General features: G+C 38.2%; 1 protein-coding gene across 2 annotated transcripts in view; it reads right to left on the bottom strand.

Annotated features, from left to right (window-relative positions):
• Positions 1 to 19,159, bottom strand: part of nlgn3a (neuroligin 3a) — a 155,750-nt gene that overhangs the window by 97,340 nt on the left and 39,251 nt on the right. The window contains exon 4 of one of the 2 annotated variants that reach the window (XM_017426661.2): positions 7,080 to 7,139. The exons of the other annotated variant lie outside the window; for it this stretch is intronic. Within the exon in view, the coding sequence (XP_017282150.1) occupies positions 7,080 to 7,139 (60 nt within the window). The remainder of the gene's footprint in view (positions 1 to 7,079; positions 7,140 to 19,159) is intronic. 2 annotated transcript variants of the gene reach the window in all.

The following is a 19,159-nucleotide window of genomic DNA, read 5'->3' as shown; positions in this document are numbered from 1 at the left end:
GGTGCCTCTGGACTGATTGAGGTGTCAGTGGGAGGCATAACTCAAGCCGATGCTGAGCCTCTAACTGTTGCTACTGCACAAGAAACCATGCTGGGAGACCTCGAAGCACTCCTTCCCTTCCTCTGCTATCTTATTTTCTCTCCTCACTTTTACCTCCACCTTTTTGCCCTTACAGCTGCTCTCTGCGGTGGAAGCAGTCAGTCATATATCTGACGCTGAGAGCCCCAGAACCGGCCTTGACACGGCGGAGGAGTGGGATGGGACAAAGCTGAGTGGAGATAAGTGTCGTGGCATTCACTGTGTCAACACTTGGGGAAACACGGTGGCTGTCAGTGGCTATCAATGAGGGCTGGGGTGGGAGGGAAAGGGTGACAATGTCCTGATGTGGTAAGACGTGACACGTACCCTACAGTAGGGCTCTTGTCAGGCCACGCTTCACGGTTCATTCCTGACAAGTCCATTACAAGCTATGTTCACATTTAAGGACTGTATGGTAAATCTAGGATGGTTCTCACAAAACAGGCTGTAAAATCACAGCAGATCCTTAACCAACAAATAACTCTGCTACTACTCTGAGTATAACTGAATATCTGTGTACTGATTGATTTATATAAACCTAAATCACTCAGCACTGTGTGACGAGGTTTTTCAGGGAAAAATGCTTGAAAACACATGAATTGAATGCCATATTGGGACTTTTAGTCACAATGATAAGAGGAGCAAAAATTAGCTAGTATACAACCGTTGCTACACAACAAAATTCATTCAAAACAACTGAGCACTTACCTTGAAATAGAGTTGAATTCTTAGAGGATTGTCAGGTTCACAATAAAAAGAAAACTTTAATACGGGGTTTTAGGCTATAGTACTTAAGAGGAGAGCTACAGTGTACTGGCAGCTGATAACAGGGTTTAAGTATAAAATAGTTGACACTAATGGCGCCTAAAGAGGTTGGCTTATTTGCTGTTATAGCATCAGTGAACTGTAAAGTGTTTCCACAATATAAGTAGAAAAGAAAGGAAAATGCTGAAGACTTGTAAGTGAAACAATTGTCTGTAACAGACAACAAAAGGAAAATTATTCAACAATAATGAAGTACGAATGTAACAGTACTTATGGCCATCAAGTTACAAAAGTGCAAGCATTTCAAACCAAAATCCAGAGAACAAACCCATTTGAAGCCCTATTCCATCTTGGTACACCCCAGACAATTGTTGACCCTTACTTTGTCCTTTTCTATATTTGAGGCCTTTTTGCAAAGAAGGTGATGTCTTCAGTAAAGGAAGATCTGAGCCTCCAGCTGCTCCACTTTTCATTCTGCCATCTTTTTAACAATTTGGTACAGTAGGTCTCTTATTTTGTGTTTTATGTACGTAGGGGCAGCAAAGGCTTCAAAGGAAAGGAATGGCCTCCAACAACATAAAAAACACACGAAGAAGAAATGTCTATTTGTTCATTGATAAGAACAGCTGCATTTCACAGCTGTTCTACTGTTCCTTTTTAAACACTACTTAATTATTTGCTGTTTTATGCTTAGAAGTTTGAATACTGAACCTTTAAGCCATAGGAGTTTCAAAGTCTGCACATCATCAGAAGTGATGGGCAGAAAAAAAAGAGCGCCTACAGCTAGAGTATATCAGACTTCACAGAGTTCTCCTTAAAACCTGACATTTCTGAGAACTAAGGCATATCATATGTGCCTGCATATAAAGAAAGTCTGATTGTAGGATTGGGACGACAATACAGAAAGGAAATGTGCATGAGGACATGCACCGCTATGAATACTGACATCACTACAGTAAACGTAATGAGAAGAATAACCTTTAGGAAAGGTGACTTCTTGCTCTCTGGCTGCTGTGTTTGTGTGTTAAATATAATGTTGGTAGAAGAGCAGACAAACTCTGTAAATGCATCAAAACAGAAAGAATAGAGAGATGTGGCAAGACAATGTCTGAGTTAAATTAGAAAGGCAACACTGAGAAGTTAACAAGGCTATTAGACAGGCTATATCTGGCTTAGATCTGGATGAGAGGAAAAGGTAGTATATGTGCTGTCATTCCTGAGACTCAAGGAAAACAGTTTACCACCCAAGTGAAAGAGAAGACATCCTTTAGATGTTCAATGAAACCTGCTGGCCAAGCCACAAAACCACAACTACAAAAGAGTACACCAAAAAAGACATTACAGCACAAAGAAGTCAGCCAAATGGTGGCATAGTGTGACAAGGAAGAGGCACTTTAGAAACCAAGTCTTTTTTTTCAGACAAAATAAATTCAAGAATTTGATGATGACTTATTTTCTCTTACTCTTTGTTGGATCATCACACAGTAAAAATGGACCATTTAAACTGTTATCAGCATGAAATCCAAAAAGCAAGGACTGTGATGGCAGGGTGTTGTATCAGTGTCCTTGGCAAAGGTCATTTACACTTCTGTGATTTCAGCAGGAATGCAGAAAACTGCACTGACATTTAAAAGAAACATATGCTGGCTTCAAGTGACATATTTTCTAGAGATGCCCATACATTCTCCAACAAGACAATGCAAAGCCACATTTTGCACACATTACAGGGTCATGGCTGCGGACTGAAAGGGTACATGCACTGCACTCTGTTTTATACAGCCCTGACCTGTCACCAAAAACTGACTGTGGGGAGAATTTTTAAAAGAAAACAACAGCATCTCAAAGTGTTGCACACCTTAATGACAAACGCTGAGACAAAGAGTGACCTACGCTTTAAAGCAATTCTTTCAATTTTTTGAAGTGTGATTTCGTGGAAAGCTTATGAACAAATATTATTTTACCTCGGGAAGATGGCTCTTTGAATGACCTCAACTCGGAGAAACAGAGTTTAATTTGGACTGAATTGATGAGCTAATGGCTAATCCAAGAGAGGTCAAGACCAAAGTAGGTTGATGCCATCCTAAAAAAACACTAGTCTTAAAGATGTCTACCTTTGCTGTCAGTTTTGCATTTCATGCTTATTTACACAGAATTCTATGAATATTTGCAAGCACAAATAGTGGCAGTATCTAGCTGTGGCACTACTGCTGCAGACTGGGTCCCTTTTAGTCGGAGTATTCTAATATTTCTATGGGAATAACAGAGTAAAGCAAAATTAATGATGATATAGATGGTGGCAATCCACTTTGGTCTGGTACTCGTTCAAACTAGCTGTTAGCTTATCATTTTAGTCAGAATTAAACCCTATTTCTCCAAACTGAGGTCATTCAGTTTAAAAGCATGAAATGTTTTGGGTCTGTAATGTCTGCCAGGTTATTAAATAAAAGTGGAAGTAAACCTGAGACTTTTTTTAAACTGACATTTTCCATACAGTCCCAAATTTTCTGATGTGTGCACCAATTCTACATCCCATTCCCCCATTTGTTAAAAAGCAAGCATTTTACATTTTTGCCATCTCCATTATTTTGCGCCACTCAAAAGTAAAGGGCAAAATAAGGGAAAAAATAGATGACAGTAAGAGCCTGGCATCCTTTGAAATGGCTAAAATGATGGCTTGTGGATCAGCCATTAGCAGAAATGCTTATCTTGGAAAGAAGCAGAGCCACAGCATTCCAAAGATCTCTGAATAAATGGGCTTCAAGGGGCATGATTTCTCATCCCTGCCACATCAGAGAGAATAGAATAGTGGCAGAACAGAGAGAACGGTGTGTAAATTGCCCCCACTGTCAATTTACCACTCTCCAGTCTGCCTTAGCTGAGGGCTTTGCTGGATGGGGATCCAGCCAGGACTGTGCAATGGAATTAATGGTAATACCCAGGCAGGTGGGGCTCAGCTCTGCTCTCTGGCACAGTAACGACGGAGAGTGTCTCAGAGGATGGGGGTATCTGTCTGTGTGTGCCTTTTTCAGAGCTCGAAAGCAGCCATTGTGGATGTGAACAAGTGTGTGCAAATGTGCAATCACACTAGACTAAAGCATTTCTTAAAGTCTCAAAGTGCCAAAATGGCAGACGAGCTCACAGATCTATTTTTCATCAGTGGAAGTGCACTCGGGCAGCAGCGGTGTGAGACCTGTCTCCAGCTGAAGAGGGGATGGTTGCCTCTCGCTGCCTATCGGTGCGGGTACAGTACCTCAACATCACAGCTGTGTTCCGCTCTGGAGATTTAGCTCCCTACATGGACTCCCTTCCTCTATTTACATACCCACCTTTATCTAACAGCAGCAGGTAGGTGATTGAAAGCTTGCACTCCATTTTACAGTGCAATAACAGCCTCAGTAAAATTGAGTCCTGATTGTGGGGCTGTTGTAAATCAAGGCAACTTGGTCCACACGCTTGTGTTGCTGGAGGGAGCTTGGTGGTGCATTTGAATGCACTTTGAGGTGGCAGGGGCTTGGCTGCTGCTCAAATAGGAAGTTATACATAGAAAGACAAAGGCGTTTACTCTCAGGGACGTTTAGACACATACATAATAAAAAGTCCATTACTTCCTATAGAATTCCTTTTTCTTGTCTTTTGTCAGAGTTAAATGTTTTTATTGGCTACTTCACATCTTTCAGTTGTTAATTTTTAAATAAATCTGACATTATATTTGTTGCATTTCTTTAGCAATGATAGAACCCCTAATTGTTCCAATATTTATAATCATAAAAAAAAAACCTCATGGACCACTGAATTTAGCAAAACTCTTAGGAAGTAATCTTTGGATGTACATGTACAACTCATAAACCCAATTTAAGCCAATCCAATTTAAGATGTCGGACAGCTAATGGAGTTCAATCAACAGAAAAATGGCCATAACTCAGTCAATTTCACAGATATTGAGCTAATTCTAATATGATAGTTGCTAAGCATCATTTTTAACACATTCTCTGAGTGCTAACACATCTTGTGAAATCTCACAATATCAAATGAGATTTTGCATAACGCCATTTACAAGGTTGGACCAGAAAATCTACAACTCCACCCCTTCTCAGCACAAGACAAGTTCAGTTTAAAACTCCAGCATGAAAGGCAGAGGGCGATAAGCATTTCTTCAAGGAATGCTAGGCCTTTAATTAGGATTAGAGTTTGAAGAATGTGTCCAGAGGGTTATAACAAGGAGGATGGCAGTTCCAATATACTGCATGAAGGGAGCAAATTAGCCCAGGATAGACAGACTGCCAAGTTAGACAGTTTGCTGGGCTGAACAGACCGGGAGATGGAGGGGGTCACACACAGAAACCAGACAAGACAGTGGCTCTCTCATATAAATGAGAGTATGTGGATAAGAGATGCGTCAGCCGGAAAGAGAAAGAGTGGGAGTTCTGAATCTACTTGTCCTTTAACATGAATACAAATGTATTGTTTTTCATTGGTAATGCATGCAGTAAAATTACTACAGGCCAGGAGACTGCTATTATCCACAATAAAAGTGAGCAATGGTTGCTGAGATAGCTTGTAAGGACCTTGCGGATTGTGTGGCATCCTTCGGTGAGGAAATACTGTGTTTTTGTTCACTGAGAAAACACTTCTCTGTAGGGGAAATAATGGGGTAAGGGACGGGTATCAAACCTCACACTGTAATAGTTCAACACAATCCCTGGAACAATAAAAATCTTCTGGAACATGTTTAGCGATTGACAGCCAATTCTGTCACACACGCATTAGTTACAGTGCTGTGGCGAGGATGCTGCTGCGACTGTACTGTGTGTCTTAGGTGATGCTCTGTAAATAGCATTAGTCGCGCTCCGTAAAGAATAGACTTGTCAGGATTTCAGCGAGGCAAGTCTAGCACAACAGCTCGGAGAACAAGCCACTGTGTGCGTGCACGCATGGGAAGACTTGGCAGGCAAAAGGGGGGATCGGCACTTGTCAGCAATTTTAAACAGACTTAGGGGGCTACATCCTGACGCATGTGAGCTCACTCGAAGCAAGGAAGACAAACCTGCACGATCACGCATATAAACACACAGTTGGGTCAGGAAAATCAAGACAGTTTGGCTGCATTTGCAGCAGCTTGCCCTGGGCATGAATGGAGAAGCACCTGTGTGTCAAAGTGGTGCCATGGCAACGCTTCCTGTTCTGTGATCAAGACCAGCGTGAGGCTTTTTTTTGAGAGGAGGGCCCACTGGCTACAAGGAACGAGCTTCCTGATAAACTCTTGAATATCTGAAGAGGACCACTTGGATTTCTAGTATACTTAAGGTTCTTTCTGAAAAGATACTGGCGCTTCAGTTTGCCTAACAAATGAAAAGTGTAGCTACCTCAAACGTGCAAAAGAACAGCTTTGCCTCAGACAATATGTTAAATGGTGTATGAGATGAAAAAAAAATCTAATCTGTCTATAACAAATGGAGCGTAAATTGAGAGCTTTACCTTAAAGCCTTGCATGTTGCTTTCATCACCTGCCCTACAGTGGCGGAGGAAGACGAGGGTGGGGCTACATCAAGGGTTTGATTTAGATTCAGAGACTTAAGCTGTTTCTGTAGCAGCACAAGAACCGTCTCTCATTCTAATCTCGGCAGAGATCCACCCTGAGCCAGGAATATCCCAAGATAAATATGGAAGTGAACAATGCGATTGCTGAGCAGCAACTTCCCATTTTCTACACCTCTCATCTCTAATCCTCTTCAGTATCACTCCTGAACTGCCGATCCTCATCTGAATGTGCAGGCAGAGCTGGTGATATTACACTGCTGCCTCCCTTTCCCCTCTAGTGTTATTGCCACCAACACAGACCTTGTCCGCACCTTAAAAAGTAGACTTTTGACCACTGTCCCTGTCTTTTTAATGACAGCTGCTTCACTCACTATGGAAGACATTAACATGAATCAACCTTGGGTTTGGTTATCTCAATAACTATCAGATCTTGTCTGACTCTCAAGTCAAAAACTCTCTTCATCCGCCAAATTAAATCCTCAGGAACAAGAGCCATTACATTCACTCACATGCACTCTTGCTACTCTAAAGATTGTGATGAGACATGGGTGTCTGATGATTGCATTTTCAAAAAAAAAAAAAAGAAAAAAAGAAAGAAAAAGAAAAACAGGAAAAAGAAATCCATAAAGGATTATAAAACAGTGACATTTTTTTCTCAAAGGAAATCATGCACCATCTTTGTTCACCGTGGAAAATACCTTCATCTTCATCACCGTCATTCTCCGATAAATCCTCGCCGTGTTTTTTTGCATGGGCCCCTGTTATTGAAGCAGGAAGAGACATAAAGACGTACAGAGAGAATTCAAAATAGCACGCTTGGCACAAACAGATGGGCAGAGAGGCATTTCAATGAGAGCAGTAATTAAAACCACATGTGAATAAAAACAATGTTCATTTAAATACATTCCCTGGCAACATTTCAGTTTTCTACACAGAACAGTTACCAGTGGCAGAAACATAAATTATTGTTATAGTAAACAAATTTGAAAACTAAAAGAAAACATGGTTTCCAGAAATACACTTCAACAAAACTCATCGGTTATTGCATCAAATTAGAGGCAGAGTCATACATCGCTGACATTTTCAGAAAAGCTCTTACTTGGAAAAGAAAGGAAAAAAAAACCCATCTAATTTTAGTGCTTGAGGATTGTTGCAAAGAAATGGCCTGCTAATGCATGTAATTCGGACTATAAATTTGTCTTTGGAGAATTTAGTTATTTTTGTACTCCAGTAAGACTTTTTAAGACTTTTCTTTTTAATATGCACCTTACAGTGCATTAAACTTGTCCAACTAAAGACACAATAAAAAGGTAAATAAATTTAATTTGCCAGCAAAGAACATTACTGACAATCAGAAAATTAAAAATAAAAAATGTGCATAAAATGTGTGTGAAACCACACGTAAATGTTCAAGTGAGGCTGCAAATTCCCCATAAATTCCAGTCATCTGAATAGATCTTGTCATTTGGTGTCTATCATGTATAGCCTATTCAGTGATATGTGCAGTGTCTCTTTGCCCTAACTAATAAGTAATACACTGATCAGACACAACATTATTATTATTTACTAAATGTTGAATGGATGTGCTCCCTTTTTCCTTCAAAAACAGCTCTGACCAGTCAAGACTTGGACAAAAAGCCTCATGAGGTGTTCTGGAGCACCTGGTAATGGTAGAGTGTTATTAGAACGTTTAGACTCTCTGGGTTGTGACGTCTCATTGTTTCATTCATACAGATGCCAACAGCTTCCTGTCTGTGAAGTTTGAAACTTTTGTCTTGACTCCTGTTTAGCTTTTTGAACCATTCTTAAGCTGTTTGTCTGGGTGGGTTTGATCGGAGAAAATTCTGTTGATATTGGGGTGGCGTGAAGTTCGAGGGTCTGAGTAACTGCTTTGCAAAATTGTATTCATTGTACTGGTGATGAGCAGGGTTACTCATTTTAGTCTTACTGGCATGGATAACTGTACAATGTTGTACTGGTGTAGCATGTTTCAATAGATAGTTCAGCTCTTTTGAAGTGGGGTTCTGGGAGAAGGTGATGAACAACAAATATCTTACCAGTTGTAGATAGCCCTTTGAAAAACCTCAGTTTGGCAAAGTTCAATTTTGACAAGCTAATGGCTAGTCCAAGAGCTGCCAAGACCAAAGTGGATTGCTGCTGCCCTAAAACTACTCCAATCTGAAAAAAAAAAATGAAGTGGTTCAAGCAAATGCTTCTTATAAACCTTTACACCGCTGTCAGCTTTGAATTACATGATTCTTTTCATAGAATTCTTTGGCAAATGCACATAGCAGCAGCATCTATAGTACATGTAATTCAGGTGCAGCCTGAGGCATTTCTGCCAGGAATATCTTAATATTTCTGCTGGAACTGCAGTGTAATTTGAATCTGACTAAGCTGGAAAGGTTTTTTTAAAAAAGGATTTTCATAAATGATAAACTTTTTAAGACTGGAGGTACTGTAGGACAGCAGCTTGTTACTTTAGTTATGGCCCTGCTTCAACTAGCCCTTAGCTCTTCATTCTGGCCAGATCAGAATAAAACATTCTTTCTTCAAAATAAGGTCATTCAAACATCTATATACAACAGGTAAGATATTATTAGTTTAAAATAATTCCATACAACACCATTTCAAAAAATCTAAACTAGTGTTTTAAATGGTATAAAATCTACAGCTTTGGGTTATGCATACAATACTCAGATATAATGTTCTTTATTTTACCAACATTTACAGAGTTATTTTAAACTGGTAATAAATTTTATTTACTTCTTTGCTGCCTAAAGTCCTCAGAATACAGGTTAGCAAGTTGACCGGTTCGTTGATTTATCCAACAGTCTATCATATTCTGACATAACTATAAAAGAATTTGTTATTTTAACGTTTTTGTCCAGCACCCTGTCAGGTCAGATTTTCCTCCTGAACAGTGCTCAATACAGTAGATCATAAAGCTGTTGACGACTTTCGACTTTTCCTCTGGCGCAGTCTCTAGGCCACTATGAATATGAATCAATAAAATCAAAACAGGTTTATTGAAATTTAATTATCCATTCATTATGACGAGTAGAAGCAATGTCTTCTTGGACTAATGTAGCATTAGCAGAAGGGGCTTTCACCCTTTTCTGAAGAAAAAAAGTCATTGCTGCTAGCATCAATTAAAAGATAATTAACAACATTTTTTTTCCAGGGAAACTCTGGTCTCTGTCAGTGTTTGACATAAAATCTTTTCTCTGTTACCACACTAAAGCAGATTATTAACTTATTCTTTAAGACATTTAATTGCCTCAGGATTCATGATCAGTAGGGAAGACCCAAATAACCACAAATTAGACTGTTCAGAGGAATAATTTAAATCACCACTGACAAGAGTTTTCTGTCTCAGTGCTTTGCTCTTTTTTTAAACACCACCTTTAAACAACACCTTATAAAGCACAAAGCATACCCACTGAGCTGTTCTGTAATAAACATTTTGAGTGTTGCCATCTTCTGTTTTATCTACTGTCAATCTTGAATGTATCAAGCACCATATGCATGTTTTATGTTTGCTAATGTTTTATCTTGATGCATTTATGAATCCATCTGCTCACTTCTGATTTGTTCTACTCCTCCTCTCCTTTGCTCGTCTTCTGCCTTCTTGTTAATTGATACTATAGGTGTGATATACTGCAATGCATAATGTAAAAGGCAGAGAGTCATGACATTTACTCAGTACATTTCTTCTCTGAAGTGAAAAAAGCCTTTTGATTTTTTTAAATTCCTCAGTAAGTACAATGACCTTGTTTGGTCTGTTCATCAGTTCTACATAATCATGAATAATGCAGTTTTCAGAATATGTGATGCAATATGAGCTTTTGCTGAAAATACAAGCACATGACTGTGATAACTTAAAGCTTAAACGCGTCACTTTTGTTTGATGAGTGAAATGCGATGCATAGACGCTCCTGTGAGGCAGAGAGCTTTCAATTTGCATCGGTTATGGGAAAAGATATAAGCCTGCTGTAAAGCAGACCTTCTTTAAATTCACTGGCTGATGTAATAAAACAATGATTTTAGAATCATGGTTTAAGAATCACTAAGCCAAAAGCCATGAGAAGTGTTCTTAAAATATCTCCTCAACTTTAAGGCAACAAATCTGAAGTTTTTTCTTCAGCATAATGGAAAACATTCTAGTAAATTGTAAAATGGTTTCAAATATAGCACTATTTGTGGAAAAACTGTTTTTTTATACATTTGTCACCTGTAAGCTGCTTTCTCCATTTCTATCTATCATCTATTTATCTAAAAAGAAAAACACATTTGGATGCTTATTTGCAAAAAAGAAAAAACAAATGGCCCCAAACTATTTAAATATACTTGTTTTATTATGCACCAGTAAACATCTGTCTTGTAAAAAAATGCCTTTTTACTGCATTTAAAAACTATTCTCTTAAAAAGCTTTTGTCCTCTGAACCAGAAAGCTTAACTTCAAGCAAACACACAGATATTTCAGTTTAACTCTTGTTTATATTCTCAAGTGTTTTATAAATGGGGTTGACACCAACAACTCAAGTTTTCCTGTGCTTCTGTAAAACGTTTTTAAAGAAACACGGCAAAACTTGAGTTTTTGACATTTTCTTATGATTTAAGTTGTGGTATAAAGAAACATACTTTTATATTTTTATTGATTTGTCAACAAAATGTAGCCTGAATCTTGAATTCAGCCTTATGAAATGTTAATATTCCTTCTTATAAAGAATTATGTCAATGAGTACATTTAATGAGTTATTAACCTAAATACATAAGTGTATTGCCTCATTTCCTACATTTAGTTTATACAATTGTATCATAAGAATCAGCTAGACATTTTCATACGTATGCTGTTTCAGTTACAGTAAAAAATTATTTGATGTTTTTCAGACCAGTTTAATTTAATTTTACTCTGGTGGCATCCACCATCAATTTTTCACAGAACAACAAATACATATCATATGCAGGTTTTATAGGATCATCTTGACAGTTCACCAATGCAGCACTTTGATAGTGGTAAATAATTAGGGGTGTAACAGTACACATAAATCATGGTTTGGTACAACAAGGAAAAAAATAGATGCCAGAAAAAACATCTACCTTTGCTTTTGGACAAGGCTCTAAAGTAGTAGGCCATGTACTGCAAAGTGGAATGTGTCAATTGGTAACTTGTTATAAAATTAAAAAATAAAATGTCATGTTGTCTTCTTTATCTAATGTCAAACAGTGTCCAACAGGCCACATGCCAAACAGAAGGTTTGATCAACTGTAAACATGTTTCTCCTATGTTAACAAATAAGTTCAAAAAGGGCTTTTTGTTTTAGTTATTTTGGCCAGAATGTAATGTAAAATCAAAATTAATGCAGAACCAAACATTTTCCAATGTGAAATACACAATAAAATATAGAACACTCACACCTAGGTCAGTGCTAATGTGCTGCTCATAGCAAAGTAGTGACATGTTTAACAGTGTTTATTTGACACCAAAGCACACTTTCCATACATGAACCGCTCACTCGCCACTGCTACCTTACATCAAAGTGAGACTTTTCCACACTGTTGATTTGAAACAATCAGGCAGGTCACCGGGCTCCTGTGTGTTTCATCTAAGCTCACCATTCTTGCTTTCCTTTGGCGTAGAGTGCTTTAGATAATATCTTCCTCTACTTCTTTTCAGTTGTAGCAAAAAAGTAATTCAAAAAAGAAGGGCACCCTCTTCCTCACGAGTGCAGTAGAAGTCTCTGACTGACATATTTTTCATCTGCCTGTGCACACTGGACTCTGACGTCAGTACCGTGACATTTGGTATGAATAAGTGTACCGTTCTCCCCCTACAATTAATAGCTTTTAAGCCACATTAAAACAGGATCAATTTCTGAAATTCCATAATTATTTGAAAGGATGATTTCAAACTGGTGCTAATTTCTGTGTGAAAGCAGCCTTTGTCTTTATTTTAGAAGAACAAATTCAATAGCAGCACTAAATCAATTTCCTTGTGGAGGAATTAAATGGCACAGAGCTCTCAGAAATCACGTCTCTCATCTCACTGATCTAACTATCTATCACAATATTTTTGCTGACAATATTATGTAAGGTGTTCAGGAATCTAAAAGGGGAAAAAAATACATTTAGGCACGTAAACAGCAATGAAAATTATTCTTGCAGACGCTGTGTTATTGACGCGGTTAAACAATGGGTTTATTGAGTGAAAGCTTTAGACAAGTGTGGATTAGATGGCAGGTGTCAACAGGGAAGCTTTGGCACTTTGAATTTTGTCGTCGGGGAGCCTGTGTGCGTCAAATACAGCAATTACAATATAAACTGAAAACGTTTGACATCTGAATATGACTCAAGCCTATATTTGACCCTGAATCTTTCAAAATTATGCCACAGTGGAAGAGAAGGGTGTTTTTTTTTGTTGTTGCAGAGCTGGCCTTCAGGTGTCAGTATTTGCATTGCAGCAAAACAGGTGGGATCTTGAATAACGCCTATTATTTATGTTCCTTTGACAGGCAAAATAGAAACAATTTATCAAATCGGTTACGCTGAAGCCACGTTAGATGGGCTTACTTGGTGCATAAAGGGGATTGAAATGTAAGATTTCAACAGGATGAAATTTCAAACAGAAGGCTTTCTATTAATTAGCTATATGGTTTTGCATGGATAAGCCAAAGTGTGCACACAAGCATGAACTCACAAGCTCCAACACATATAAATACAGAGTGCCCTCAGACTCCAGAGACTTTGTGACTGAATCCACAATTCACTCTGTACGTTGTGGAAGGGCTGAATGTTAACTGCCTTTCCTTTTGCTGAAAAAAGGTTCACTGACAATAGATGGGCCTTCGAGTTAAATATCAGAAAGGTCAGGATGTGGAAAGAGACTTAGTGAAATGTGAAATGTTGCAGCCTTGACAATTCAGAGCAGTTATATTCAGTCTCTAATCCTCAGGTGGCCATTTCTCTCTTTCTCTCTCTGCCTGAATTTGTTTCTTGCCTCAGTTTTTTTCTTTCTTTTCTTTCTTTCTTTCTTTCTTTCTTTCTTTCTTTCTTTCTTTCTTTCTTTCTGCCTGTCTGTCTGCGTCCTTGTCAGTTTGTCTGTCTCCGTCTCTCAATCTGTCTCCCGGTGCAGAGGTTAAGGAACAGCTTGGGAAGGACACATGAGAGAGAATGATGGAGAATGCAGCTAAAAGGTTAAGGAGGCTATAATCCTGCAGTAAAGGACAGCCAAAACTCACACTGCGCTTCAGCTGTTCCCAGCATAAAGGAAAATAATATTTCCTAATATTTTGCACCAAAAACTAGAACAAAGAACAAAGCAAAGCAGGAATTGGCCAGCAAACAAATACAGATGCAAACCAAGCTCTTGAATTTGAAATATTGAATAACCTGTTGGCAGATGTTTAACAAGGCATAAAAAAGTATCTCAGAAAAGCTATTTCTTGAGAAATGCTTGATGACAAGAAATGTCCAGAGGGTTCTTTTAATCTCTTCATCTCTGCGAATGTTCTGACAGGTGCTTTGATACAAATACATAATGTGAACTAAAACAGGCTGAATTATCAGGAGAACGAGCACAGAGCAGCCACACATAGGCATGCCTCTGAGTAATTCGCTACACTTAAGGCAAAAATTTAGGGAACTCAAGAAGCTAGCTCTTTGCTAACAAGAACTGAGCTTTAAATTGAATTCTCTTGTTTGGGACTCTTCGGGCTGTGACCACTACTTCTTTTAATTTGGGCTAAACAAAGAAGAGAGCACAGACTGACAGGAAGCTGGAGAGCACAGCAGCAGGAGGTCTTGGAATAGCTGAATAAAATACTTCCTGTTTTGATCACATCTTGCATCTCAAATCACTCCGATTAGATCTGCTGACAAGCTTCAACCTTCACTGTCTGTGATGTTAAACTAGCCCAGATAGAAAAGGGGATCTTAAGAATCATAATATGTGAAAAATAGGTTTTCAGGTGGTGGTAAAGGGGATCTGCTCTGTTTTCAAATCACAGAAACAGGTTTTTGTTCTTGTTTCCTTGGAAAGTTTTAGCCCCCTGTCTGCTTGGCGTACAGATTTCCTCGGCAGCACTCAGGGAGTGGCCCATCCTTCCCCGAGGCTAGTCTGAGTCGGCCAACCAATGGGATTAGTACGGTGCGTTACTGTCTGCCTCGGCCCTGTTGCAGTCTAACTGGGATGGGAGCTCTTCTGTAGTTTTCACAGCTCTCTAAAAACTGGAGGTCATGTGGAAAAAAAAGAGAATGTCCAGTGTTTCTGTCGGGTGTAGTTAATCTACAGGTTTGGCAGCTGATGGGACTGTTCAGCATTGGCATGGAGGTGGACAACACATGGCAGGCCGCTGCCTGTGAGAGCTGCATGGGAATGATAGCTGAGAGCTCCAAATAAAGGCAAAGTGGAAAACAGATTTTGCTGCACCTATTTCAAGTCAACCCAGGATGACAAATGTAGCAGTCAGGAAGACGAATCCTAAAGTAAGATTTTATACTATATATTTATAGTGCGGTTCTGTGGAAGAGCTATGAACAATTAATACTGTACCTGTTTCACATAGTTCCTTGAATTAATTTAGCTTGGAGAAATGGAGCTTAATTCTGACTGGAATAATGAACTAACAGCTAAATTGAGCGGTACTAAGACCATTGCCTTCAGAATAAAAACTCTAAACTCAAAAGGTTTATAGCAGTTCATTGCTGTTTTACAAACTCTTACATAACTGTTAATTTTGCTTCACATAGAATTCAATGGTTATTTTCACAAGTGCATGGTTATGTTATAAAATAGGTGAGTAAAATTAAGAATGTAGAAATATGACTACCAGTTCACACACTAAGTGTATTAAACACACCGGTTATAGAGAGGAACAAGGTCCAATCCCTGACAGAAATAACTTTATTTTTTTTCCTTGCTTTTTTGTTTTATATTTCTTCACCAATTGTAGCTAAATGCAGCTCTAAAACCAGATATGGAAAGTTGCCAAACTTTCTCTTTAAGGCCAAATTTAGACTAATTTAAGTCTAAATATCTTTTTAACTCAAAAACGCTCGCATAGGACCTCACACACCTGCATGTGCTCCAGGCAAACATCAGAATAAAAGCAGAAATAATAGACTAACGTCACAATCTTTATGAACTTTTGGATGTCATACTTTGCTAAATAACGAGATATTGCACAAAGTTTTTAACTCTGTTCTGTACGATGCATAATCAAAAACATATGCACCACAATTTTAAAACACACACACACACAAAAAAAAAAAATCAAAGAAAGAAAAGGTCTTTTGTTTTCTTATTCGTCTCCGTCACTATTGTCGATTCTGACTGTAGGCTACAGGCTGAATTGGATTCAACCAACTCAAATGTGTGCGTGTGTTGTGGTGGGGGTGTCCTAGAAATTAGTGACTATCTTTTCACTCTAATTGTTAAATCACTTTAAAACTGTTACTATAAAGCTAACATTAGAATAAAAAAACAAACAAAAAAAACCCCAACTTGTATGCTATTTATCCTATTGCTATGAGTGATAAATTTTTTAAGTAAAAAATGGAGTGCAGCTGCTTCACTTGTTCCAGTGATCAGGCATCTGTAGTCATTTCCATGAGGCAATAGTGGTAGCAACAAATAGCTGTAAGACCTCTGTTGCAGATAGAGAACTTCCAGCAGAAAAATCCTAATAATGCTCTCAGAATAACCGTGTAATATGAAACTGACATAGTGTAAAAGTTTATGAAGTATTCGTATATACTGGAATACATTTGCTGAGATTAAAATTGTTTTAAAATAGCAGTGAACCACTTTAGTCATGGCCCCATTCAAACTAGTCATTAATCCAGTCAGAATTAAACTCTATTTCACTAAACTGAGGTAATCCAAAGAGCCATCTACAGATATTTATGGTTTCATAACCGTTCCTCAAAACCCAATTTCAATAATCTGAACTATTTCTTTAAAATACCTGTCTGACACAGTATAATTTGGAGAAACCAGTGTAAAGGACATTTATCTAGTCACTTATAATCAGTGAGAGCGATGTGCTATGAAAGCCAGTAGAAAATGACAAGCACATTCTATAAACTGGCAGAACACAACACAGCATATTGTCTCTAAAATTCTGCCTCAGCAGGGCCCCATAAAAGGGATGGGACTGTACTGATCTTTTAAGTTTGACAAACAATTTAACTATGTGCCGTAAACCTCTTTTAAAGATAAAGACTGATCTCATCTGGGTTTGTCCTCTTATAAAATTGACCCATCTCGAGCCAATCTCGCACTCCGAGGCTGAATAGTGCTTAGCTGTGTCCCCGCACATCATTACCCCTCTCTTCACTCCATTCACTCTAACTCAGAGCAGAGAAAATGACTGAGTGATATAACCAAGGCTCCAGTGTCTGCAGCTCTATCACTGCTCTTTGCTCTGAGCACTTGCTGTAAGGCCTCTTCACAGGGAGAGATTGGAGGGCTTCGGTGCTGATGCTGATGCTGCACATTAGATCCCCTTCTCATGACCTCAACTTGCTAGGACATGTGAATAAATGATGTGGTAGTCTGGTTAAAAAAAAAAAATTGTGTTCGCAATTTTGGCAGTGCAATCATCAAAGTGTTTAACGAAGATAAACGCTGTGTTGATTCAGTTCTGTGGAAATTAGGTACGACCTTTACTGCGAGGAACAACCAACTGTACTTGTACTGAACTGTGATTCTGGTTTAAAATGTTGTGGCATTTTCTTTAATCTATCTTTGATGTTTAGTCAGGACAGAACTAAGTGTTTTACAGGCTTTTCTTTCTGGGTAACGGAGGACAATGAGCCTCATCTCTGATAGCAGAACATCAAATGGTTTTCTTGGAGAAAGCCATGCTGCACTGTATTCTGGGAAAATGAGAGGGAATCCTTAAAAATCTAATTCTGTAAGCCTATGTTTGCAGTATATTCTCACTTTAGTAGGTGCGCTAAAATCTAAAGAAAAATCTTGCAATAATCACAAGTGATGCAAAGGTTTGCCACAACTAGTAAAATCATATACTTTGCTTTTGTCATAACCACTTACTATTGCAACAATCACACAAAAAATTAACCAAAAACCATTTAAAGCACTTTTTTTTAGTTACAGTAAAATATTATAAGCCACGTGTTATATATAGTACTGAATATGCACAGTGTGTATGACTCTGATGCATTACACAGGTTCATATTGAAAGCTTTTCAAAGAAAAACATACAATCCTAAATGGAATATCAGAATCTAAGTGACAAATTAAAGGAAAACTAAAGCTTTGATCCAGATAGACAATGGATACAACTTGACCATGTCCCAGATCGTTTGAAAGATCCTTTGATGTATTTATTTATTGCTGAGAGTGGCATCTATATGAAAACAATACCAGGATCCATAGGGCTGACGGAATACCTGAATGATTTGGAGGTAGACATGGTTTTTAGTGCATTTGCGTGTACTTGACAAACAAAGATTATGACAAACGACAAGTGTGCCAGAAACCATAACAACAGTGAAGCCATTTTGACAAATTTTTCTACATCTGGCTCCTTTTTTCTAATTTTATTGTCATACTTTGCTCATGTACTGAAAATGTTAGGTATTGAGAAGAAATGTCAAATGACATCGGAAAATGAGCTACAAATGTTTTGGCAGAATTTTTATCCATGTTCAGATAATTTTTTTCTGTATTTTCAGCTTTTTACCTGAACTATTAGGTTTTTATTTTTTAAAAAAAATCTATAAAAAGACCATGTTTTATTTTTTTTAATCTATTCAAACTTCAGATATTGTGGTTTCCTTTAATTTGTCACTTGTATGCACATGTGTGACATTCTCTCTCTCACACACACACCCACAGGTATACACACACACACGCATATAGGTATAACTTTATGGAAAAGATGTAACCAGTAAAACAAAATGACAACAAATAATTCAACAAATTAGCAACCCTTAAAAAGGTGTGACTTGAATGAAAATACATAAAATTACAAACTTCACTTTACAGCAAGTAGAGGAACTATGCTGCTACCTCTGCACAATAACACATTAAAATACTGGCATATAAAACTTGATAAACCATTTTCTCATTACCAAACACATGGAAGATAATTGAAAATTTCTAACTGGAAGGGGATTATTAAATGGATAAAATTGCATATATTCCACATCTGGGACTAATTCAGAAGCAGAAGTGCCCGAAGGGCCAGACGGTCTCTAACAAAATTGGTTTACCAAAGCAGAATGAACAGATGAAGCTGAGTGAGGGCGGAAGCTGCCTCTGTGGAAATAAGTAGCAATGGTCTTGCAGTAGAAAGTGAATCTTTGCTGTGGCCCAGAATATGCTCAGGAACATAATCTTAGGGCTAGAGTTGCCCAACGGCACAAACAGAAAATTATCCCTCTTTGGTTACTACCAGATATATTTTGGAAATCAGGCCTTTCTTGTCTGTGGCTGTGTAGCCACACAGATAGATTAAAGCCATCATGGCAACGTAAACCCCAAAGCATCCATTGAAAACAATGGTGGATAATAAATTTAAGAGACAGGTGGCCCTCCTCATTTTAGTGCAAATCAAATCAATGGATCAGGCTTTGGCACTTTTAGGTGTTGTATTCTACAAATTCTCTTGCTAGGTTGGCGTCTTAAATGATTTCAAAGCAGACTGAAACATCAATAATGTAAGTAATTTGCACACCAAGTCAAATGTTATCTTCTGGTATTTAAAGTGTTGTTCAAGGCAGCACTCATGCCTCTGAATTAATCCAC

Source organism: Kryptolebias marmoratus, linkage group LG9 (assembly GCF_001649575.2).
Source record: "Kryptolebias marmoratus isolate JLee-2015 linkage group LG9, ASM164957v2, whole genome shotgun sequence".
Taxonomy (NCBI): domain Eukaryota; kingdom Metazoa; phylum Chordata; class Actinopteri; order Cyprinodontiformes; family Rivulidae; genus Kryptolebias; species Kryptolebias marmoratus.
Note: the sequence above shows the minus strand (reverse complement) of the source record. Positions and strands in the feature narration are given on the sequence as shown.